Source organism: Staurois parvus, unplaced genomic scaffold, assembly GCF_062004578.1.
Source record: "Staurois parvus isolate SC_StPar_1 unplaced genomic scaffold, SC_StPar_1.0 ptg000371l, whole genome shotgun sequence".
Taxonomy (NCBI): Eukaryota; Metazoa; Chordata; class Amphibia; order Anura; family Ranidae; genus Staurois; species Staurois parvus.
The window spans coordinates 90,401-116,822 of NW_028318167.1; the positions used below are offsets into that span (position 1 = coordinate 90,401).

Genomic DNA, 26,422 nt, shown 5'->3' on the forward strand with positions numbered 1-26,422 from the left:
ATGATGAGTTGGATAAAAGAGCTCTATAAAGACCCATCAGCGGCGGTTAAGGTGAATGGGTCCCTTTCGGGGTTCTTTAAGATGTATAACGGTACAAGACAGGGATGCCCATTATTTGTCATATCCCTGGAACCTTTGCTAGCGACGGTAAGAAAGAATGTAGATATTAGAGGAATTAAGATAGATGAGAGAGCAAAAGGTAGTGGCATACACGAATGATATGCGGTTTTACATTTTTAACCCTGGGATAACATTACCTAACCTAATGGGGTTACTAAAAAGGTATGGAGAGCTTTCAAATTTGAAAATAAACCCATCAAAATCAGAGATCTTGAATATTAATGTTTTAAAGAAAGACGCAAATTCTACAAAAAGACTTTCCATTTTCATGGAGGGCGAAGGAATTGGGTAACCTAGGAATAAAGTTGACTCCGTCTATAAAAAAATCATATCAGGTAAACTATATCCCATTTATAAATGAAATAAAGGATGAGTTGAGAAGACTCCCAAGGAGAAGGGTCTCTTGGATTGGGTGTATAAATTTGGTTAAGATGGTGATAGTCCCAAAAATCTTGTATAAATTTCATATGCTCCCAGTCCATATCCCATGATCCTTTTTTGGGATAATGAAAAAATGAATACTTAAATACATATAAGCTAATAAGAAATCGAGAATAAGAAAGAGAAAGGACGACTAAATCTGCCCAATATTAAGAATTACTATAATGCGGTGATACTGTCACGAATTGTAGATTGGACATATAACTCACAGGGGCAGAGTTGGGTTCAAATGGAAGGTATTTTAAGCAATACACAATTAGAGAAGATTATTTGGATTCCACAAATGTTTCATATTAGGGATGGTACTAGGAGTACACTGACACAGGAGGTGCTAAGAGTATGGGATGGATTGCACAATTAAATGGGTTGGAAGTATAATTCACTGTTGATTCCCCTAGTGGATACTGATTTTTTTCCTGCTGGGGAAGAATAACAGGATAACATTTCGGAGAAAAGATGTAAATGTAAGGTTGGGGGATATAGTAGTTAATGGGAAGTTGTGTACTTTTCTAGAGTTAAAGAGAAAAAGAAAAAAAAAGAAAATTTTTTGGCATTAGATGAATTGAGATTATCAATTAAGACATTTTGTTTCGAAGTTGCCCAAACAACTGAGGACGACGAAGGACATGCTCCCATTTGAAAAGATGTTGGGTTCTAGTAGGGCCCCAAATACGTCACTTCCAAGATATACAAGATTCTTATTGAATTAAAGGGGACGGGCCCTCCGATGTTCTTACAGAAATGGGAAAGGGAACTGGGAACAAAAATGAATGAATCACAGAAAAATAAAATGCTTAAATTAACACATGGGGTGATGAACATGAACAAGGTAGAAATGAATTACAAATGTTTAACGAGATAGTATTTGACACAGAGTGTTGCACATAGACAGCGAGTAGAAGTCTCACCGCTATGTTGGAGGGGATGTGCAGCTAAGGGAACAATGGCACATATATGGTTGGACTGTCCAAAAATACAGGGGTTTTGGCAAGATTTAATCCAATTTATACAAGAGATACTGGGAATAACTAAGGATCTGTGGGTATATTTATTTTAGAAGTCAGAAGTACCAGTGAAGCAGTATAAAAATAGTTTACTATACCATCTAATTAGTGCGGCTAAAGGGCTTATTCCCAAATTTTGGCAAGTACAGGAGCCTCCAACAATGAGGGATTGACTAGACAGGGTTGAATACTGTGTTACTGTATATCATATAGATGACTGTAAAATTGGAAAATTCAGAAAGGAATGGGGAAGATGGTATGACTTCACGGCATCTGGGAAATATATGGAAGTAGTGGGGGTCCCAGTGATTTGACCTGAGGTAGCAGAATTAAAGGGAATGTTATGTAAAACCGTAGCAGAAATAGGAAAAGGGAAAAGAAAGGTTGGAGGGGAAGAAAGAATCTTAAGAAAAGGAAGAGTGGATTGAGAAGGGTTATAGACACGGACTGGACTATTGGAAAGAGATGGGAGGAGTTATATGGACTGTGGGAAGTTGTGGGGGGGAGAAGGGAGGTTGGGATGGAAAACCTTAGTGAAATGTTTGCATTTTGGATGAAAACGGTATACTGATGTGTTTTTGTAACAAAAAAAAAAAAAAAACAATAAAAAGATATAATAAAAAAATGAAAAGGAAAAGGTCATTTTAATAACATTCAATCACAACATGGCTTGTGCAGCAGTTGTATATGCTATATATTTTTTATTTTATTTCCCCAAAAATTAGAGTTACCCTTTAAGTCAACTCTCCAGCTACAAGACATGTTATAAATGTCAAACTCTGCAGAGACCCATCTTTAAAACAGAAAAAAAAATTAATGATACTTTCAAAATTACTTTTATAAGTAAACATTTTCAATGCATGTAGTGTACTACTTCTTAATATTTTTATACACCCTTTCACAAGCATAACTTAACTGCATAAAATAGTTAACTCATGATAGAATAGTGCATAGATAGACATATGCTGGCCATATGAGATTCATTCCTTTTTGTTCAACCAGCGAGTTTAACAAAAAAAAATGGGAAGATTCCCCATCTACACATTCAAGGTGGATGATGAATCACTCCCGCAAAGTAATTGTATTCTGATGGCAGGGATCCTTCCCCACCAGCAGAATACAAGGGTCAGTGCTGCCAACTATAGCTGGCACTAATTGTTCAGGAAAAACCTGACTTTTACAGCCACACTATACAACCAACCAGGCCATACATGGATTGAAATTCAGCCTGTCCAGCAGGGATCCAAATATTGCCAGCTATACACAATTTTTACTAGTGGAATTTTGCTTTGTAATGTTTGTTAGATTCATAACTCTTTCATGCAAAATGAATAAATAATGAAATTACTGTCCCTGTATATGGAAGTTGATTGCTCAACAGCATATGTAATCTATTTGAAATCAATGTTAATACATAAGAAATGCTTTTAGGAAGCACTTATTCGTATTAAATTTTCATGAAGTGCAGCCAACCACTAGAGGTTATCTGAGGACCCTACATAGTAAGGTTGAGCCAAGCTGTGAACAACTGAAGTGTCTGGAAAATATGAGCAGTGTGCGGACCACACTATGAGCTGGCTCCTTTGGTCACCCTGCTTACCTGATCATAATTATCCATTTCAGAGTAATGATAAACCATTGATGGCTAGAACCTCATGCTGGATATCTATACTGATTTGGACTGGGTAATGTGTTAGGAATGTAAGGATGCCCCTTCGTTTGATGGAAATTAAAATAATCAACCTACAGAGGACGGAAGTCTAAGACACCTGCCAATTGAGCTCAATGGTGCTGGACAGTGAGCACAGGGCCTACTATAGGATGTCAGGCCCTCAGGCCACCCTCATGAAGTCTGTTTTGGATTCTTTGGTCAATAACAGTCAAACCAGTGGCCTGCTGGAGGTCATTTTGAGGGATCTGGCAGTGCTTATCCTGTTCCTCCTTGCACAAAGGAGCAGATACTAGTCCTGCTAATGGGTTAAGGATATTCTACGGCCCTGTCCAGCTCTCCTAGAGTAACTGCCTGTCTCCTGGAATCTCCTCCATGTTCTTGAGACTGTGCTGCAAGACACAGCAAACTTTCTGGCAATGGCACGTATTAAGTGCCATCGTGGAGAAGTTGGACTGCCTGTGCAACCTCTGTAGGGTCCAAGTATTACCTCATGCTACCAGTAGTGACACTGACTCTAGCCAAACGGAAAACTAGTAAAAAAAAAAAAAACAGTCAGAAAAGAGGAGTAGGGAAAAAAGAACGTCAGTGGCCTCCACCTGTAAAACCATTCCAGTTTTGGGAGTCGTCTCATTATTGCCCATCTAGTGTACCTGCTGTTAATCAGTTTCAGCTGTTTTGGTGTCAGTGAAATTAACAACCCCCTCTGCTACTTAACTGACCTGATCAATATCCCAGGAGTTTAATTGACTTGATGCTATACTCTGCTCAAAAAAATTAAAAACACTTTTTATTCACTGTATATGAGCAGGCACCATAGGAAGCAATGTTATTTTACATGTCATGCGGATTGGATGCGGTCCAACCTGCATTCAATCCACATATATGTGAACCATCAACTAAGCTGATTCACACATGTGCGGTGCGGATTGAAGCTCAGGTTTCACAGCTAATTGATACAGTGGTTGTTCACAGGTTCATGTCAGGTTTACATCAGGTTCAGCACAGGATCGTATATTGTTCACACATATGCAGTTTAGAAACGGTTCCCATAGAAGTCAATAGCCTGTAATCCACACCTGAACTGGACCACACTGCTCAGAAACTGTACATTAGTTTTTTTGTTTAAACCATACTGGAATCACCGAATCCGCACTGCCAGTGCACCGGACATATGTGAACAGACACCATAGGAAGCAAGATTTTTCACATCATGCGGATTGGATGAGGTTCAAACTGCATCCAATCCGTATATATGTGAACCACCACTAAGTCAGGAGCGTGACTTTACTGACTGCATACTTGTCCAGGGTAACTGACCTAAATTATTAAAGTGGAACTGAGCTCTCTCAATCAACATTTACTATTTTAATTCTTATGCTGCTAGCCTCAGTAAATGGATAGGAAGGTATTTTACATTTACTTGTTTGAAACACTTTTTTTTTTTTTTTCTTTCAACAGGTCTTTAGTTGCTTCCAGGTTTCTGGCTTAGGCAAATGATGTCACATGTTCTATGGCCATTTTTCTTTCATCTGGAGGAGAGGAGGGGATTTCTCATCTCAGTACATCTTCCTGCCTGCATGCATGTGCATAAGGCAGATGGATTCCAGGAAGTAAACTACATGAATCATCTGCCCTTACTGAAGATGGACATGGCTAGAAAAGTGGTTTCTCAGCAAAATAAAGCACGGAGACATGGATGGAGTTTGCTTTGAATATTAAAAATTAATTAAAATAGCATTTTCAGTTTGTGGTGCTCAAATACAGTTTTGTTCCACCTTAACCTCACAGGCAGCCAGGTACCCTAATTCCAGAAGGTCAGCAATGACAGCTTACATTATTCCCTCAGACAAACTGTGTGAATTAAACCTTGTGATTTGCACCACACAACTTGATAACGGATTGCTTCTTTAGGACGTTTAAATATCTAAGTCCATTTGTGCCATCCTTAATAAAATACATGATATTCCATGCTGGGATATTCCTTTCAATACATGAACATTTAAACACTCACACCAGCATCATGTTCTAATTCAGCCAGCAGTTCAAAGTTGTTCCTTTTGGTTCCGCACACTTTGGAAGGCACACAGCTCCACACCTGCAGCATGGGAAGAGGATAAAAAGCCTTTGAATGCCTTCTGCTGTCAAAAGATTGGTTACATGTAACAGATCAAAAGACCTGTCATAAGCTATATTAGGTCATGCTTTTAACACGTACCTTTGAAACAAACATCCAAGAAAAACTGTGTTAAGTCTTCCTACACATATTATAGCATGCAAAACTGTTTGAAAACACATAACATGCTAGTTTGTTTACTTATTGAACACTAAAAACTTCCTAATCAAAAAATCAGGAGTACATTTTCATCACATCATGAATAAATCCTAACTAGCAGAAGTTTCAATGAATACAAGGAATATTATATGCAGTGCAGTGAGAAATGCGAAGACCTGTACGTTGGGGGACGAAACAACCCCTCGTTAAATATGAATGGCCCATCATAGGAGGGGAAATTCTACAGGCTAGGACTACTACATTTTAAGAAAAAGGGAGATTCTTTCAAAGACAGTAAGGACAGAGAAAACAACTAGTTCACCAGAAGAATGAAAGAGGCCATCCACTACAGCAACCAATGGGAACCTTTGACACCATCTGTCTTCCACATATGCCATATTAACATTTCTACCCTAGCACCTTCAGCATTGTAAATCAAATGATTAACACATACAAGGCTCTCCCGACACCAAGGATAGTAATATTTTAGATGAGGGTTGGTCCACAATTTTTACACCTGCTATCCTGTTCTAGGACAAGGACATCTGGATTTCCATGGTGTTTGGATCAAGGCTTGGTACTAGCTGTGTGGATATAAATGCTGGTATATTTTCCTGGTACTCATCCCAACTGAGGAAAGGTAGCTTAGACAAGCTACAAAAGGTCTTCAACATTACAAAACAAGTCCAGTTGAACGAGACTATTACTGGATATTTAAAGTGAAACCATTGCTTTGTCCATGCAGGACAAAGTGACAGATGGGAGTTGATCCCTTACTTTCTGCTTTCACATGTGGGTGAGAAAAGAAGAAGCCCTGTTAAACAAAATGTCAAACGTAAATGGTGACGCTAGAGAGTTGGAACTGCTCGCACTAAAAGGAAAGCGACAAACCCAAAATGTAAATGTATCAAAACAGTGCAGTGCATAAATATGTCAAAATTAATACACATAAAAGTGTCAACCACAGTTAATAAATAAATGAAAAAATATTATATCATCGCACTGTGTACTTTAGTAAGTATTTTCTATGTATTTATGTATAACACAATCCTTCTAATAGAAACACATCAGTATTATCATATAAACCCTGCTCTTTAAAGTGCCAAGTGCAATAATATGACAAACGTCCTTCCAGGTGACTGTCTTATAAAATCTCTTTAGTGAAAGCAATTCCCAACAGTGTTGAGTCCTATTAAAAGTGCTCTTCTCCTATGCAAGGTCCTCCACCACCATGCACTCATCAGAACGCTACTTGCTAAATAGCCTGTAATTCAATCAGTAGGGAACCTCCATTTCTCACATCTCAAATCTGCTATCATTTAGCAGTAAAATTTCCTGATTTGTAAGCTATGTCAATTCCTGGTACTCATTGATTAGCTCCTTGGACAGCTGGCTGGATGAGCCCCCAATACCGTCACTTTTATAGGACTCAACACTGTTGGGAATTGTTTTCACTGGAGAGATTTTATAAGACTGTCACCTGGAAGGACTTTTGCTATATTACTGCACTTGACACTTTAAAGCGCACAGTTTATATCAGGGGTCTCCAAACTTTTTAAACAAAGGGCCAGTTTACTGCCCTTCAAACTTTAGGGGGGCCAGAATGTGGCCGGTGGGATTTGAAAATGCCCTGGCATCGGTGGGAGGAACAGCGCCCCATTCGTTGGGCTCGGTGGGAGGAACAGCGCCCCATTCGTTGGGCTCGGTGGGAGGAACAGCGCCCCATTCGTTGCGGTCAATGGAAGGAATAGTGCTTTGTATCAGTGGAAGGCAAAGTGCCCCTAGGGACGGATAAAAGCAAGCAAAGGGCCACATCCGGCCCGCGGGCCACAGTTTGCCACACTCGGTACTTTATTACGCACTATGTAATAATTTATATTATTATATTCATTGATTGTGTACTTATGTGTATTATTTTTGACTTATTGTTTATGTGCTACACTGTTTTGATACAAGTCCTGTTAAAGCCCTGAGTTACAACTTGGAACATACACAGTTCCAAGATGTTACTCTCTATTCACCAAGCACCAAAGACATCTCAGTGAGGACACCTTTTGGAAACTCCAAGTTACAACAGAGAACCTGCACGGAGCTCCTTCACCTTGCTACAGACGGCTAGAAAGAGCAGATTACATGCTACCCATACCTGAAAGGAAGACATGATTTCTTTAAAGTGTCACGAAACTCAGGACCCTGCATTCACTATATCTGGTCTCCCACAGTACACAGAACATGGAAGTGAAATTATTTTAGTAAATATAAACTGCTAAACACCTTTTCTCATCAGCAGTTAGAGCAGTCTTGTGACTTGTGTCCAGCAGAGCACTGGCTAAAGCTTGTAGGAGGAGTTTTCATTCTCCTCTCACTGCCCTATAAGATTGCTTAGCCCCTGACCCTCTGTCTGGACAGTGCTGATTGGTCCTGTGCTGATCACATGCACCCTCCCAAGGAAAAGAAAAAAAACGTTCTAGCAATACACACCAAACTGAGCATGTGCAGAATGTGGATAAAAGTATAAGTGCAAATCCTGTGTACTATCCTTACAGTGCTGTAAGGTGATTTCAGAAATGAAGACAGGCAAAGGGTTAAAGTATTTAGTAAAATATGACATGAGTAAAACTTAAAAACTTTTTATTAAATTGATTTGTTTAAAAAGTGTTTATTTATTTAAAGTAAACCCAGTACAATAAACCAGGCACCTCTATGTGGCTCAGGTTGGCTGGGTTTATCTTTAGAGGACTAGGATCCTCCAAACCTTGGCATTCTATTAGGCGATTATCATTTACTTTAAATATCACAGCCGATACGCACCTTTACTGTAGAATCCCATGATGCGGAGAACAGCCTATTGTTACACCAGTGGATTTTGCTAACAGCATCATCATGCCCCATTAAAGTGTCTTGTCTCCTTCCAAAAGCGATGGAATAAAAATACCTGGAAAAGTACACATTTAGCACACTCATACAGAGAAACAAGCTCTTGTTACACTAGTGATTTTAATGAACACCACCTTTAGAACAATGTATGTTTTTGGAGGCACTCCAACAGAAAACCTCAGACTGTTACGTAACTGGATTTCCCATGGTTCCTTGTGCCTAACCACCTGAGACATCCAATTCAGAACAGATCTGTTTAGCCCAACTTGTCCAAAAAAAAAAAAAAATTACACGACTGCAACATTATATCAAATACAATGAAAAAAACACATCTACCTAAAATAATAATAAAAAATGAACCACAGGTAGGCTTTAACCTTTGTTCCAAAATAGCTTGGTCTTCTCCTAATATTTGAGTAATAAACGTGACTGAGATCTGTCTTTCTGGGAGGCTCTCAAAAATAGAGAGTTCGGAGCCTTAAGTAGGAACTGCAGATTCCACAAATATTTGCAAATGTGTGCAACTAAACACTCTGTTTTAAACGGGAATTGTTAGAGTTAATTTTGTTTTTGTTTTTTTTATGCAGGCTAACTGGTAAGTGTGCTGGAAATTTTTTGTCAGTTTGTGCTGTGAACCTTACTGCAAAGGCTATTTATAAATTGGGGTGGCAGCCATCTTTTTGTATAGCTTGATCGCTGGATTTGGCGTAGGGACACAATGGATGCCTTACTGCAAAGGCTATTTATAAATTGGGGTGGCAGCCATCTTTTTGTATAGCTTGTTCGCTGGATTTGGCGTAGGGACACAATGGATGCCTTACTGCAAAGGCTATTTATAAATTGGGGTGGCAGCCATCTTTTTGTATAGCTTGTTCGCTGGATTTGGCGTAGGGACACAATGGATGCCTTACTGCAAAGGCCATTTATAAATTGGGGTGGCTGCCATCTTTTTGTATAGTTTGTTCGCTGGATTTGGTGTTGGGACACAATGGATGCCACAGCTGCCACTGTGTTTTTGCTGGGTGTCCAATGTGTCCCTGTGCCTTTAAGGAGGAGTGGGCTTCCTCCAGGCAAACTTGCCCTTAATTTATCTACTGTTACATATGTTCCAACTTGGGAGAATCTCAAAAACAAAGTTAGGACCGCTGTTTACCTTCCACATATATTTGCAAACGTGCAAACAAACCCTTTTTTAATGTGAATTGTTAGACAGAGCTAATTTTTTTTTCTGTTTTGTGCTAGCTGGCAAGCGTGCTGGGAAATTTTTTGGCGGTTTATGTTGAGATCTGTCATTGACAGCTCAGTCACCGTCCTAGGAAGCATGCAGTGAGTGTGGCCTCATCACAGAATTGTGGAGTTGGCTGGCACATACATGCATACAGCTAGCATTAGGACCTACTCACTGTGCTGATGCCTATGTGGGTTATGCCAGCAGGAATAGGTTAAAAAAAAAAAAATTACTTACAAACACCTAGACTTATTATATAAAGGAAGCAACAAAGGTAGTGGCTTTGAAACAAGCAAAAAAAGGGAAAGGTGCACATGGGACAGAGCAATACAGCACACTTATCAGAAATGCCCATTTGCAAAGGTATGCATCTAAAACATCTTGTCGTTTTCTATCATAGTTGAAACCGATGCGTTTATTTGCTGGCTTGCTTGAAAGTGTGCTGGGGAAGTCTTTTGTACTGCTTTGTATATGGTCCTGCCCATGTGCACCTTTTCCCATTTTGCTACTTTCAAACAGATCAGAGCGGCTGCCATTGTTCAAATGTAAAGATTGATTTGGTAACCTTGCTTGATGCAATTGTCCAACTGACTGTAGTCGGTTCTTAGATGTAGAACGGTATGGTTTTATGCCTACTGAAATGAGATATAACAGACTATCAAATCATTGAAAAGGAAGTTAGTTAATACGTACACGTTATTATCCCAGGAGGAACACATCACTGTTGTATCACCTGGTAACAATATACAAGACGATAACGCCTGTGGAAAAAGGTATAGAAAAAGTAAATAGTTAAATATTTCAATATGTATTTGCTTCACTACAAATTGTAAGACAGCAGAATATTCCCTACTAATGCCACTTGAAATGTGTCCTGCTTTTAATACAGATAATCATTATCTTCGCAGTCTGTCTCTGAACACCTTGTGCCAATAGAACACGATATTAGCATGACTCACTTCTTTCACTCCTTCAGTAGTTCTATTTCTTCCCCTATGCATCTATAGCAATTTCAACCACCTTCAGCCAGATTTCAATCGCAAAAACAAAGCATATGAAGTCAACCTACCAATAACAGCATTCATTTTGATAGAAATGGTTTTGATAATTTACCATAACCAGTTTGGTCTTTTGTGTTTGAAATAGCTAGAAAAGTGTCAACATTGTATGTCAAGCATAACCGTTGGTTTACCTAAAGGGTCAGCACTTGGTAACAATCTATCTTCAGGGATGCACAAATCATGTCGCCCGACACCCGGGACATGAAGTTCTGGGTTCTGGCAGGTGTTTCTTTACATTTAAGCTCTGCTGCAGGCAAGTAAGAGGGTTTACTTTTTTTTTTGCCAATTAACAGAGCAGACACCGGAGCTTGATTTGGCTGCTCAGTATTCGCTTGTACTGAGCACCCAAATGCTTTCATGTGCGAGAGTAACCTGAAGGACAAAGGGTTTTTTTTCCCCTCTTTGGGGCTGGCGCGTTATTTACTCACTCAGCAGATGCGCTTATGCTGGGCGTTAAGAGAGCCTAACACTTCCCTTTTCTGATGAGCACCCAATCGGTGCTCATTACACTGCAAGGTCTCCCCCCTCCCTGCTAGTCACCGTGTGCGGTGCTGAAGACAGGCAGGGAGGTGAGTAGGAGATAAACAGAACAGTGTTTAAAAATGAAAGGGGCTTTATACTGATTTAAACTTTTAATGTTTTAAAACCCCAGGCATTCCTAAAAGCACCTCTAACTAATAAAACAACATCAACCCTTCTTGCCATCAATAAGTATTTAAAAACAATTTTGGTTAATTTTTTTTTTTTTTAAATCAGGACAAATAGATTGTCATGAGGGACAAGCAGATTGGGAATCCCATTCTTTTATATGTAGTCATTGGCTTCTGCTCCAAATATCATCTGTATATCAATGACACTGAACAATACATGTAAACTTTCAACTACTAATGAAGGCCAATGTCACTGGCAAGTTGTCTTCTCTAAAGAGGGCAAGGGCAAGTAACCCCACTCACCTATTTCTTTGGCAAAGTTCCCTCGCTTACTAAAATATTGCAGATATCCCTTGGCCAGTGTGGGAGTGGTGGCTCACCATTCCAGCCAACAAGGGAGCAAGTTGTCATTGGTGTGACATGACATTACACTACACTACAAACTCTCTTCTTTCCCACTCCTTATTTACAATTTCCTTCTTAGAAGAAGTGCTTTAAGTTAAACTCCAGCTATATAAAAGCAAAAAAGGTAACCAAAATTCTACAAGATATTAGCCTCTGAACTCAATGCTAGAATCTTTGGGAGAGGTAGGGGTAACGCTTTGAAAAAATAGAGCTCCGATTAGTACAGGTACATGACAATGTGGGGTGAGAGCACAGAACTATTTTTTTAATCAATGTACTGTTAACCCTTAATTAAAGCTTGGACAGGTTTGGCACCAGGCTGTACTGTTTAAGTGCAGTACAGTCTGCAGGGAGGTTTGGGGCCAGGCTCTGTGTTGTGTGGAAGAGATGCCTAGATCACAAGACTGGCTGAAGATCATTACAAATTTTTTGTTGGGCAATGGGGTGCAAGTATTTGTTTTTACAAGGATTCATTGGGGGTCTTCAAACTCTTGGTATAACTCCTCCTCTAGTAAATTGCACACTGAGTAAAACCAAAAATACAGCCCCATCTAGAGACCATACCTCTAGGAAAATTGTTTCCCCTTTAGCTGACAAATATCCCCTTTTCCAATCTTATTAATGAAACTGCTACAAGGCTTACGTCTGTACTTTTGTTTTCTTTTGTAGCTGGCAAAAGAAAGCTCTTAAATGTGACTGGTTGCCAAAGGTATCACCTCAGATTTTTCTTTCCACTAGCATTTATACACGAAGCGAACAGTGCTTAATTGTACCAGGGAAGGGCCCTACTTACCATATTAGAAAATGAAACACTTCTTTGGAGAGATTTCTGGCTCATGGAGAACATCTTCAAAGTGGAATCTAAAATGTATTAATAAATTACATTTAATTCACACATATATGCTTTTAAAATAAACTTTACTTGGTCTTCACCTGCTCATAAAAGAGTCAGAGCTGGAAGGGGGCAAATTACATTCTTTACAGGCAGAGATCATCATGGAGGATTTTCTGTAAAAGATGAATTTCAGGCATGGTATATTTTTACATATTTACATTGATCCAGCTTGGAACAATGTAAATACCATACCTGGCTGATACCCTTGGAAGCTGGAAATCACTGAAGTATACGCTGCTACTTCATTGATTTTCATACCATACCCCATTATGGGATAACTTGACCCATTCAGAACTTAAAGAGATTATAAGGCCTCATTTACACTATGGAGCAGAGACGTTTTCTGCATGCCATCTGCAAGGGCACAAAAAAATCAATTGTTTTCTATTTGCCCTGTTCACACCACAATACTAGTATTACGTGCAGATATTTTTCTGCACAAGAATCTGCAACATGTATAAAACTCATTGAAACGTACATGAAAACTGATGTAAACTGATGTCTCTGCAAGTGAAATCTGCATGTCAGTTTCCACCAGTTTTTCTGCACTTATAGTGTGAACAAGGCCTAAAAGTTTCTTTTTTTTTTTTTTTTTGTAAAACAAGTGGTTGCAAGTGGTGCAGTGGTTTTCCACAGAGGAGCCTGGATCTTCCTGTTCTCAGGTCCCCCACAGGCTCTCCTGGCTCCTCCTGTCTGTCGGGTTGTCCCACAGCAAACAGCTTGCTATGGGGGAAACTGCTGCTCCGCGTGTCCATTCGCACGTGGAGCAGTGGCTTGGCCCCGCCCCGCTGTCTCATTGGCTGACTGGCTGTGATTAACAGCAGCAGGAGCCAATGGCTCCCGCTTGCAGTCTCAGCCAATGAGGAGGCAGAAACCGGGACAGCCGACACTTTTTATTCACATCACTAGATCGCGATGAGGCTCAGGTAAGCATGTATTGAGGGGGCTGAGGGAGCTGCTGCACACAGAAGGTTTTTTACCTTCATGCATAGAATTCATGAAGGTAAAAAAACCTTCAGCCTTTACAACCACTTTAAACTTACCAGATACTACCCGGCAGCAGATATTGGGTCTGTGATTTCTAGGTCAACTTCTAGATGACGCACACCTTACTACAAAGCAGTTCCTACAGATACCTTTCAGCTCAGGTATGTCTACAGGACACAACTACCTATCACCTCTCTAATAGCTATAGATCATCCACTGATGACATCTGTGAGAAAACCGCCATAGAAATCACTCTATTAGGAAATACTTAAAAAGCTAAACTGAATGTTCACAAATCCCACCAAGTATGGCAGGGATAGATTTCAGGTATGGATGGAGAGGACTGGGAGGAATGCCTCGAGGCTAAAAGCAAGGTTTGCATGCGTGTCAAGGAGACAAATATAAGTTCCTGTCCTACATCAAGCCTACATAGACTTTATAAATTCTCACATTCACAAAGTCCTGCTACCCTAAATGTACTTACCTGCAAGCCTTAAGTGTGCATCGTAAATGGTCATGCGCCATAGTGAATAGATTTGGGAGCAGATTCTTAAATTTATCCATAATGCAATGGTCTGTCAGAGACCACTTTGTGCCCTTATGTATCCATGGCGTTTAACAAATCTCACCTTAACATCACCAATGTACATATTGTTACATGAAGTACTCTTCTAAATCAGAAAGATAGCAGTTATTGGTTGGATGCAAAAAAAATAGCCCTACTATGGCCCAGTGGCTAAGCCTCATTTATTGTATACACACACACTTATCACCTTTCCAGCATATCTTTTTCTTTTGTCCAACCTGAATAAAACAGCAGACTTTCCCATATTGAAGGAATCCCGTTCTTACAACTAACCTTGTGATGTTGTGAAAACAGAGGATCCATTAGAAGATACAGCAATGCCCGTGATAGTTCTGTTGGGATAAAAACAGCAATCATGGTTCTCAAACCAAAGAAAAAATACAATTACTTTCCACTAGTGTCCTTACAGTGCGTAAATTTTGTTGCAAAGGCCTACAGACCCTTGGGTGAAACCGATGGGACCTGATATTAGTTTGACAGCCACGGTCTCTCAATCAGTGTATCAGAGCTACTGTAATCAGTATTTTTGGTTCCGACAGCAATGTTAGGCCGCAATGGTAGAGTAATAGCTCCCAGGCATTAAGGAGGCAATCCTGCCAATCCATGAATTCCTGTTTTCTCCCTGCCAAATCTGGATTTTGTATTGAAATACTGCACCACAACAGTGAGCCAAGTGTTTGGCTCATGGTTGCAGCATGGTTCAATTGAATTCAATGGGTGAGTTTGGTTTGACAAACCCAGTTAAATATGCCATTGCTGTGAAGCAAAGCATTGCGACCACAGAATGTATAGGACCCCCTCTGACTGCATGTTATCTTTTAGGTTGGTGGAAAAAAAAACAAACAAAAAAAAACCCAAAAACACACAGCTCCACATCCTGTGTAAACAAGGAATTAAAGCATTAGTGCTCGCCAAAAATAAACAAAAAAGTTACTACACTGTAGTAGTTGACTTTTGCCAAGACTATTTAAATGAATGTATTTTTCCCTAATGTTGCCAAAGCAGGCCCGAAAGAAGATAATTTTTTTTTTTTTTTTTTTAATGAAAAACTATTTTCAACCCCTAATTAATCCCAATTTATAACTAGCACTTACTCACTTTCTCTGCCCTTTCAAGCTAGCTTTTTAATGATTTCCTGGTCCTTTTAAATTCTTGCAAATTTGGTTTGTTTTACAGCACAGGACTCATGCACACAGGTAGAAAAAAATGCTGCTGTTAGAGGTGTCTGTTTTTTTTTTTTAATGCCTCTGAAAGCAGCTCTAGGTTATCTAATAAGCATATGTCATTTACAAGCGTATTTTAGAGCAGAGTTTAGGGGCATAATAAAATGCCCCAAACCTGCATTCAGAGAGGAGTTTTCCAGCATAATTTATGCCTATACACATCTAAACGTGTACATTTACTCTAGTGGCTAGAATAGATTCATATTCTAGCGGCTAGGGCTAAAAATTTCGAGTCTAGACCTACTAGCCAGGCACAAGCCTTACTTTCCACCAGCTGCCCCACCCAACCTAGCCCAGGCCCGTCCCCCAACCACGCCACCTTAAAGCTTATGAAATTACATTTTTCTTTAGAATAAAGAGTCCAAAATATAAAAAACTGCAATTATAACATAGCTTTATTATGGCAATTTAAACATAACAGCAATAGCTTAATAGCAATAGGGTGCAATTACAGCCAATAAGGAGAGAGAGGGGCGGGGACGAGCTGCGGCTCTGCATGTGAATTGATACGCAGAGCAGCGGCTCAGGTGCCCCATAGCAAGCTGCTTGCTCTGGGGGCACTCAGCAGGAGGGAGGGGCCAGGAGCGCAGGCGGGGGACCCAAGAAGAGGAGGATTGGGGGTGCTCTGTGCAAAACCACTGCACACAGCAGGTAAGTATAGACATGTTTATTTTTTCTTATTCAAAAAAAAATTGCCTTTAAAATCACTTGAACCTCTGACAGGGGCAGCTTAGTCACACTCTGAAAAGTGATCCATGGTGGATTGATTTTCAGAGCAAAGAGATAGTGTGAACCTACCCTAAATGTGAGGAGATCTTTGCAAAGTCAGTTTACAAACTTCAGAATAATAGGAGTAGAGTGGAAATGACTGAAATCCAGTGTGGAAATCAATGTATGCTTTGAGGCCAGACCACAGAAGCCAAGAGTTACCCCACAGAAATGAAGGCAGCACCCCCTGTCAGGGCCCCCCTCACCTGCACTCAGTCAGACCCAGGACACTCCATGTACAGGTGACCTGCCCCCAATCCCATGCCCTGTCCGCTGACACTCACCCTGTCAGTGCTGTTGTCGTGCTCGGGCTCCCCCGGGCCTCTCCTCCACAGCTCAGACATGTCGCTGTGTGTGGTGATGAGGGCTCCGGATTAGCAGCAGGTAAGTAGATGGAGGGATCAGTGGGGAGGGGGCGGGTCCTGGCACTCCCGGAAGAAGTGCGGGCGCCTCTTCTCCCAGCCCCTTACCAAGGGACACCAAGGGCTTCACTGCTATCACAGGCTGTCCTGGAGGTGATGGTGAGCTGCACCTTCCTCTCCTCTCGCCTCTGACAGTAGGGCGGGGCAAACTCAGTGAGGAAGGGCCACTGTCCATTCACATCGTACTGGGAGTGGCCGTGTGCGAACCGCACCCCCTGCACCTGCCTCTGGACGCCACACAAGGATTTCTCCTCGCATTTGGCGAGCAGCTTTTTCAAGCCCTGTTTAAATCTAGCCAATAGAATGAGCTGACGCTCACATGCATCTAAACGCTGTACGTCCGTATACGAGCATGAGAAGGCCGGATTAGGAGGCATTTATTCTGCCAACTTCTGGCAGCATATTTGAAACTATTTTTCATAGGACTGTGTGCACGTGCCTTTTAAAAAGTAAAAAGCCCCACAAAAAACAAAACAAAAAAAACCCCCCACACATCAAAATAGCCAAGGGTCCATCAGCCGCTGCTTTACATATATTACCCCTGTGTTCCATGCTAGAATACACACACGAATGCCTACATGTTTCTACAGGAAATAAACCAGAAGCCCAGTTTCAGATGGTTCTCCGTTCTTTTCACAGGGTCCATATGAGCCAATTGAAGACGGGTGTAATAATATTCACCAAGGTCTTGAAGATTTATATGAAAAACATTAAAAAGAGAAGTGCGGGATTTAAAAAAATAAATCAAACTCACCTAGGTGGATGCAGCATTGATGTGATACTGCAGCTGTCCCCTGATGGCTCTATACTGTGAGCTGAGAGATCAAAGACCACTGATTACTCAGTTCTTGGATCCACTATGCTCACTTGAGCACCGGGCTGGGGAGCAGACATATCCAAACATTATTATCGAAATCCCTGCAGAGCCTGGACTGGCTCTGTGACATCACCAAGCAGTCGGCTGCATCTGGGTCACAGGAGTACAGAAATAAGTGCATTCCTGTGACCCACAAGAGTACAGCCATACTTCTCCTTTAAGTTAGTTCATATTTGCAGGAGAGATCAAGACTTATAAAGCAGACATAAAAGTAGACAATATTTTTGAATACAGCTAAAAAAAAAAAAAAAAAAAAAAAAATATATAGTATTTACATACTCTTTGTGAATCTTGTACCCGCTGTCTATCTGGAATTTAGTGATATTACACCAGGCAAGAGTTTTACTTTCTTCTGTTAAATCTTCAAAAGAATCTTCACTAAGGGATACTGCAAGAAACACAAAGACATGAAAATAAACTGCAAAAGCTTAAGTCACTAAATGGTCTAAAATATCACCTGTATCAAATTCCTGTGAAAACTCAGGCTTGAAAGCATGTGGTGACCAGTTTAGCAGAAGCTTTAACCACTTCCTGTCCGGCCCATGTATATAAACGGCTGGATGGGAGCAATGCAGAGGCGGGTGGCCGTTTATAAATGTCCAACCCATTTCCATGCCTGTGCGCACTCCCTAGGAGCGCGTGGCACTGCTCGCTGTATGGGACCTCTATGCGAGGTCCCGATCATGTGATCACTGATTGACCAATCAGTGATCACATGAATACTAGTAAGCAAGATGTCACTTCCTGACATGATTGCTAACTACTTGCGAAATCTGTGAATGATCACAGAGGTCACACGGTACAAGGCTATTTACAACAGCCTTATACCATGTGACAAGCTGTGACCAATCACAGCTCTCACTGTATTTCTCAATGGCTGCAAGAATGCAGCCAGAGAGAAGGAGAAATCATTGCTTTTACACCCATAAGGCTGTAAAAGTAATCAGTGTAAAAAAAAAAAAAAAAAAACAAAAAAAAAAAAAAAAAAAACACAAAGGGTTTGGACTTTTTCATTTATATAGCAAAAAAAAATCCCAGTGGTGAATAAATACCAACAAAATAAAGTTTTATCTGTCCCAAAAAAATTCATTGGGGTAGTGTTGCATGACCGTGCAATTGTCATTCAAAGTGTGATAGCACTGAAAGCTGAAAATTGGCCTGGACAGGAAGGAGGTGAAAGTGTCCGGGCTTGAAGTGGTTAAAATTCTACAAATCTACCCTTTTTTTCTTTTTTTAAACTCCCATGGAAAGCTTTCACAGGCAACTGTGATGGTGTTTGGTAATGCAGAACAGCCGTTACAACATGCACACATTTGCCAACGTTTGAGCACATTTTAAATGAACTTATAAGACAAGCTTGTCATGTGACAACATGAGTTGCCTGGCAGTTATTCCGACTTTCTTACTACAATGCTTTAAGCATAGAGTTTGCAAATTCCCTAATCTACCTACTTTGTTCATGGTTGGTGACTAAAAAGGTTTAAAATTAGTAGGTATGCAAAAAAGCAATGGCAGCCTCCATATATCTCATGGCAGGTGTATTTTAGGTAACAAGGTTTGTAAAGGGCATTCATTTAGCTTCTGAAGCAGTTCTTTCTACTGCTATGTAGTCTAAACAAGGAAGAAGAACAAGGAACAAGGCGTAGCCGAGGTATTCACATTGCATGCAACTAACTGGAATGGCCTACCTAATAAGGTGCTTGGTTACAGGTAACTACAGAGTGTTTGCTTCTTACTAAAAGTGATTTTCATGAGTTTGTAGTTGCAAACATGCAGCCAAAAGCCAGTGGCCCAGTACAAGATTAAAAAAAAGACACTGTCACTTTACCGACTTGGGAAAAGGGACAGCGTCTGTGTAAAACCCAACCTTTAATGGCAGATTAAATTCTGTGGAGGCCCCCAAGCCATTGAAACCTTGGGGTCCCCCTCGCAGGCTTCTGGAGGTTTCCTGTTATCACACTGTAGTTGGATAACATTGAACTAAGTAGTGTGCACGTTGATGGCGATGACCATTACATGTATGTAGTTTGCACCAAAATTATTTACAAACTGTAACCGGGCTAGTTCTTCACTAGCCTCCGGGTTCCCAGTGCCGACATTGCAAGTAAGGGAAACTGGAAGTCTTAGGGCTTCACAGCCTGTTTCCTACTGTGCATGTGCAAGTCACGCTGCACTTTGCGATTGGTCCCGTAGTCTTCTGGGAGCTGTGAAGGGAAAGAGGGGGGCTGAACGGTTAAAACCAGGTACCCGCTCCCCCCCCATAAAGCGCCAAATGTGGCGTGGGGGTGAGGGATTGCAAACAAGCGGAGCTTCTCCTTTTAAGTTGTTTTTGGGTACATTACATTAAGAACATTGCCAATGCTCCTCCTACCTCCCCACCTAGCCTCCCTCCCACTACAACCCCTCCAACTCTCCCCTCCTCTGACCTTGCAACCGCCCTGCCCCCCACCACTCTTAACATCTCGCACACTATAACCTCCCCAACACTCCGCTCCTTCAGCCTTGCCACCACTGAGGAGGTCATCAAGGTCTTCTCAGAAGCCCGCCTCACCACTTGCCCCCTTGACCCTGTCCCCACACAACTCCTCCGGGCACCCTCCCCCTCCATCCTACGCTCCCTCACCCACATCTTCAATATCTCCCTCTCTACTGGCGCATTCCCCTCCCCCCTAAAGGACACGCACATCACCCCCATACTCAAAAAACCCTCCTTGGACCCCACTGACCTGAACAACCTTAGACCCATCTCCCTGCTGCCATTCACTTCCAAGCTCCTTGAGCGCTTAATATACAATCGCCTAAGCTCCCACCTCACTGACAACAACCTCTTCGATCCACTACAGTCTGGCTTCCGTCCCCTACACTCCACCAAAACCGCCCTACTCAAAATCACTAATTACCTGCTAACCGCCAAAGCTAATGGCCACTACTCTGTCTTCTTACTTCTTGACCTCTCCGTGGCCTTCGACACAGTTGACCACCCCCTCCTCCTTGATAAACTACACTCCCTCGGCATCAGAGACTCCGCTCTCCTCCTATCTCTCCCAACGCTCCTTCAGCGTTACCTATAACGCTACCACCTCCCCCTCTCTCTGTTGGGGTCCCCCAAGACTCTGTCCTCGGGCCCCTTCTCTTCTCCATCTACACCTCCTCCCTTGGCAAACTGATACACTCCCACGACTTCAACTATCACCTCTACGCCGACGACACGCAAATTTACCTCTCCACCCTTCAACTCACCCCTTCAGTCTCCGCCCGTATCACCCACCTGCTGAACGACATATCAGCTTGGATGTTGCTCCACTTCCTCAAACTGAACCTTTCCAAAACCGAGCTCCTAATTTTCCCCCAGCCCGTGCCCCACCCTCTCCATCACGACCAACACCACCACCATCAGTCCCACCCCGCAAGCCAAAGTCCTAGGTGTCACTCTAGATTCAAGCCTGATCTTCCAACCCCATATCCAATAGCTAGCAAGCTCATGCAGGCTCCACCTCCGCAACATCTCCAAAATATTTACGTTCCTAACCCCAGACACTACTAAACAACTTGTTCACTCCCTCATCTCATGCCTGGACTACTGCAACTCCCTCCTCACCGGCCTATCACAGACTATCCCCGCTTCAGTCTATCCTGAAATCAGCGGCCAGACTCATCCACCTTCCCAACCGCTCCTCTTCTGCCACCCCCCGTCATTCCCTCCACTGGCTCCCGATTGCCCAACGCATCAAATTCAAACTACTAACACTGACGTACAAAGCCATTCATAACGCTGCCCCAAACTGCCTCACCGATCTGATACCCAAATACCACCCTACCCGTAATCTTCGCTCCTCACAAGACCTCCTACTCTCTAGCTCCCTGGTCTCCACCTCCCACGCTCGGCTGCAGGACTTCTCCAGGACTTCCCCCATCTTCTGGAACGCACTACCCCAATCCATCAGACTGTCACCTACCCTCCTCACCTTTAGGCGCACCCTGAAAACCCATCTCGTCAGGGAAGCCTACCCCACCCTCACCTAACTGCCGATCTCCTCCACTCCTCCTACCACTCCATCCCCCACAGCCATTTCCTCCTGTACCACTATCCCCTCCCTCCTAGATTGTAAGCTCGAAAGAGCAGGGCCCTCGAACCCCTCGTGTATGGTTTTGTTACTGTATTGTCTCATGTACTGTCCCCCACTATAATGTACAGCGCTGAGCAAACGTTTTGGTGCTAAATACTGTATAATAATAATACTGTATTTCTCTATAGAGCCTTTAATGTAATCTTTCCTTTCTTTAAGTTGATTCATTTTTTCTCTCTTTAGTAAACAGTTTAAGAAAGCTTCATTGTAATTTTCTTTCAAGATCAAATATAATTTTGATCTGTTGTTGCGGGGCCCCTAAATAGCATGGAGTCTATAGGCCAGTGCCTACATTGCCCATTTGGTAATCTGGCACTGCCAATCTTACCTCTCCAATGCGCATCTACAGTTCCTTCTCCTGTGGCTGCCATTGCAAAAAAAAAAAATCAGCATTCATATGACCCATCACTAGGCCTGAGCACGGTCAAAGGACAAGGGTGGTGATGTCACAGCTCAACTTGAGGTTTGACACCACCTTACAATGGGCATTTTCATGGCAACTGCAATGAAGGAAGGAGCAGTGGGAGGGAGCAGGAGAATTGCTGCAAAATGGAGAAAATGTGGTCGGAGTGGGCTTTACACTGCCACTTGTCTTGAATAGGAAATCTTTAAGCCCAGCAGGAACCAGTCCAGATTCGAACCATGTATGGGCACAAACAGCCTGCTGGATTTTACATACAATTATCATAAGCTACTAGAAATAATCACGGCATTCACCCAGCAGGGACAGACACCCCCCCACCTCAGCGGAAGAACACAATGGTTCAGCGAGAGGGATTCCCCAGTCAACACTGGATACCTTGACCAAGGCTTGCTTCTGTTCCATACAACATTAAAGTGTCCAGTCAACTGCTAAATAAAGATATCTCTACTAAGAAAACAAAGGAAATGTGACAAGAAGTAAGGGAAGTATTACTTGATACTCTAGAGAATGTAATGTTAACATACAGCTGGTAAATAACAGGGTGTAGAGTCAAACTTGAGCTTCCTGACCTTGTGGGCCCAGAAGCCGTGCCATCCACAACACCCATATAGTTATGCACTAGCATAAAAGTTAATTACTTTGGCAAATATAAATTTTGAGCAACAATTCTAGAAAGAAGATGTCATGTTTCAGACATACCAGGTGATTCTGGCACAGAAATATTTTGGCTGGAAGACCTTGAAAAACATTTTGACTTTGTAAATATTCTCTTTGGATGAGATTTCATGAATAGCTGCTTGGGTGTCTGACCGAATTCCAGGATTTGTGTCAACATAGCGACTTTCTGATCAGGATCTTCAATACTATAAAGGGAAAGAACACATTAAAAAAAAAAAAAATCTGTGCATATCTCTGGCATACTTTTATTTGCCATCTCACATTTTAGATCAAAAGACTAATCGGGAAATAAGTTATGTGTAGTAAAAATACAGCAGAGGATGTTGAAGTCTTAGAATGTTCAACTTTACAAAAAAAAAAATGTTGTTAACATGAAAACCAAACAACCCCCTCCCCCCGCTGCAATTATGGACGGTGATGCTGAATTGTCAGTGTCTCCCAGCGGTTTAGGAATTTGAAATCCCCGCTCTTTTCCCTCTTCTCAATGCAGTGCTTCAGAGACAGAATAGATCGCTTCACTGTCAATGACGCTGACCAATCAGAAACGATCCGGTCTGTCCTGGAAGCGCTGCACGGAGAAGAGTGGGGATTTAAAATACCCAGAAATCTGGAGAGGCTGTTGGGACAATGACAGCTTAGCATCACCAGTGGTATGTTCAGTGGAGAGGATGTCTAATGTTAGGTCACTTTCCATTTTTCCTGTAAACGTGAACCAATCCTTTTTCTCATTCAAGACATACTGAGTGTCAGGACTCGGGAACCTTCTCCCTCTAAGGGCCAAGTAGCCGACCAGAACTGGTTGAGGTAGTGGATCAGATGGTGTAGAAAGCCATAAAGTAGAGACAGAGTGTTTGGCACGCCGGCTTACTTAGCAGAGGTGAGGTCCTGAAAAGGGTCAAGGTACCACCTGGTCTAAACCAAGCCTCTTAGTGGTGGAGAGGTTACAATGTGATTGATACCCAGGATTGTGGACTCCAGATGAAAAACTCCCTTGCAGCACTGGACTCACAAGACAGCAGGACACACTGAGGAAATAGCAAGAGAGCAAAGGAACACACAGAGACAAAGAAAACACAGTCTGGGAGTGCACAGGTACCAACAACAAGGTTGGCTGGAACTCACAGGGGAAACACACTGGTGTAGAGAAGCAAGGAGCTGAAATGCAAAGAGACACAGAGATGAAGGAAGACTGGATGCAGGTAGGAGTGTACAGAGTGACAGGAGCAGGATACAGACTGGGAAACCGGCTTGGGCACACTGGGAGTAGCTGGGAACAAACTGGGACAAACTAGAAACACAAGGCTGGGAGCAGGCTGGGAATACAGGCTGGGACACACAGTCCCAGCCTGCATTCCCAGTATGTCCCAGCCTGTATTCCCAGTTTGTCCCAGCCTGCTCCCAGCCTTTATTCCCAAACTGGGAATACAGGCTGGGACAAACTGGGAATATAGGCTGGGACACTGGAAACATAATGCTGGGAGGGGGCTGGGACACACTGGGAATACGAGGCTGAGCGAAGGCTAAGACACCCTAGGAATACAAGGCTGGAACTCACTAGGAGTCTGGGACATACTGGGAACACATGGCTGGGACACCCTGGGAATACAAGGCTGGGAGAGTAGACTAGGACACCCTGGCAACACAAGGCTGGGAGAGTAGGCTAGGACACCCTGGGAATACAAGGCTGGGACACACTGGGAGTCTGGAACACACGAGTCTGGGAGCAGGGTGGGACACACTGGGAACACGAGTCTGGGACACACTGGGAATACGAGTCTGGAAGCAGGGTGGGACACACTGGGAACACGAGTCTGGGACACACTGGGAATACGAGTCTGGAAGCAGGGTGGGACACATTGAAGAAACAAAGAAATGCAGGAGATCAATGAAGGCATAGAAAAACAGGAGGATGTTGCTGGAGGAGTCAGGGCATCCAGCTGCCAGTGTGTGGACATGTTGCTCGAACACTGAGCACAGTGCATGCTAGACCTTTCAGACAACATCCCCTCTGTGACTGGGTGGAAGCTGGTGGCTGCATACAGAGGGAGGGACCCAGGGCTGGAACACAGAATAGGCGAGTGTGACACTTTGAAATGGCCTTACCCTGATCCAATGATACTCACCTTTCCTGCAATCTCCTGCTGCTATAACTACCCTCCCCCCCTTCCTGCATGAGAAGCCAAAAATTACAGAGACAGCTGTACTTCCCCGTTTGTCTGTTGGAGTAATTTTTTTTTTTTAATCAGCATTCAGCTATGATTGGGCACTTATATTATTACAAATATTTAACTATTATTATCAATGATTAACAAATAATAGAACAAAAAACTAGAACATGAGCAATATAAACACTAAAATCATAGGACAGTATTTTATCATCTACTACATGTGTATAATTACCTGTGCAAGTCAATTTCTCCTTCATATGTTACAGGGTGAAACACTGCAAAAAATACATCTTGCATTAAAATTGTGTTTTCATGTTGCAGAACATTCTATGTTATTTGTGGAAAGTTGTGATTTTGAAGTGAAAAACAGCAGACAGGATGGTAAAAAAACAAACACACAAAACACAGGACCACTGAAGAAATGACGACATCTGGAAAAACACCAACTATGCCATATTTACAGGAAGCTTTTTCTCCAGAGTCCTTCCAAAATAAATGATTATGCCTGGTTTAGAAAGGTTTAGAGATATCACGTTGCCAATACAATTTTTATGGGAAAAAAGTTGGCTCACTAAACTGGAACAAAAATGGAGGAAAAGAGTTCAAGCTGCATGCTTGTTCCCATCCACCAGCTCAATAGATGAAGTATCAGGATAACAACCCAGTAGCCTGAAAACTGCAATGGCAGCTGTCACATTTTTATCATCACTGGTTTGGTTTTAGCCAATATTTCGGTGAACATTATCCCTCGGTCCTCTTTAATTGGAAAGCCATTTTTCTAGGGTTATTGGTACTTTACAAAAAGACAAAATAAGAGATTATATATACCAAGGGAGTCAAAACCATATTAGTCATTTCACATTGTATGATGATAGCTTTAGGTCAGTTTTATTCAGATGTGTTAAATATTTCCATACTGACCTTTTATATTCTTTTCCATCACTTGATCACTTCTTTTTAATAAGGAAGCTTCTATAATACAGTCATTGCAGAGCATAAGAAAGCCCAGTTGTGTCTCTTTTGACTGTCTCTAACTGAAGCTTCATACTGAATTGCATTAAAGCAGACCATAGGAGTCAATTTCATTCAACCAGAGGGATGAATGGAAAAAAAAAATGATGTGAATATGATAGGATGTGGAAGTATTGTATTTAGACAAGGGGGAGACTTCCTAGCCATCAGAATACAGTGATCATCACTGCTGGCTATAGCTGGCAGTGTTGAGTGAGTAGGAAAAATCCAACAGGCTGGTTGTACAGAAGTTGATCATTAGACTGACCGGCTGAATTTCAATCCATGTATGGCCGGCTTAACCTGAATTGGAGATAAAGAAGGGAAGGGCCGGGGAAAGTATCCCTCTTCTGATATATTCAGCTTTGTGCTTTGAATAGCATGATAACTACATCTTTTTCTCAGTAACTTGGTAAAATGACATGGCACTACTGCACCACCTGCTGGCTCTGATTAAATATGAAATATATACCTATTTCATATACACCTGCCCCAAAAGGACAGAAATAAATGTAAATTTTTAATA

At 42.0% G+C, this 26,422-nt stretch overlaps 1 protein-coding gene across 2 annotated transcripts in view; it reads right to left on the minus strand.

Annotated features, from left to right (window-relative positions):
- NSMAF (neutral sphingomyelinase activation associated factor) overlaps window positions 1-26,422 on the minus strand; it is a 121,416-nt gene that overhangs the window by 19,897 nt on the left and 75,097 nt on the right. For both annotated transcript variants that reach the window (XM_089685304.1, XM_089685303.1), the window contains exons 20-27: window positions 25,118-25,160; window positions 22,739-22,902; window positions 17,768-17,876; window positions 14,472-14,530; window positions 12,524-12,591; window positions 10,308-10,375; window positions 8,321-8,444; window positions 5,249-5,332 (exon numbers count right to left, since the gene is read on the minus strand). In XM_089685304.1, the coding sequence (XP_089541430.1) occupies window positions 5,249-5,332; window positions 8,321-8,444; window positions 10,308-10,375; window positions 12,524-12,591; window positions 14,472-14,530; window positions 17,768-17,876; window positions 22,739-22,902; window positions 25,118-25,160 (719 nt within the window). The remainder of the gene's footprint in view (window positions 1-5,248; window positions 5,333-8,320; window positions 8,445-10,307; window positions 10,376-12,523; window positions 12,592-14,471; window positions 14,531-17,767; window positions 17,877-22,738; window positions 22,903-25,117; window positions 25,161-26,422) is intronic.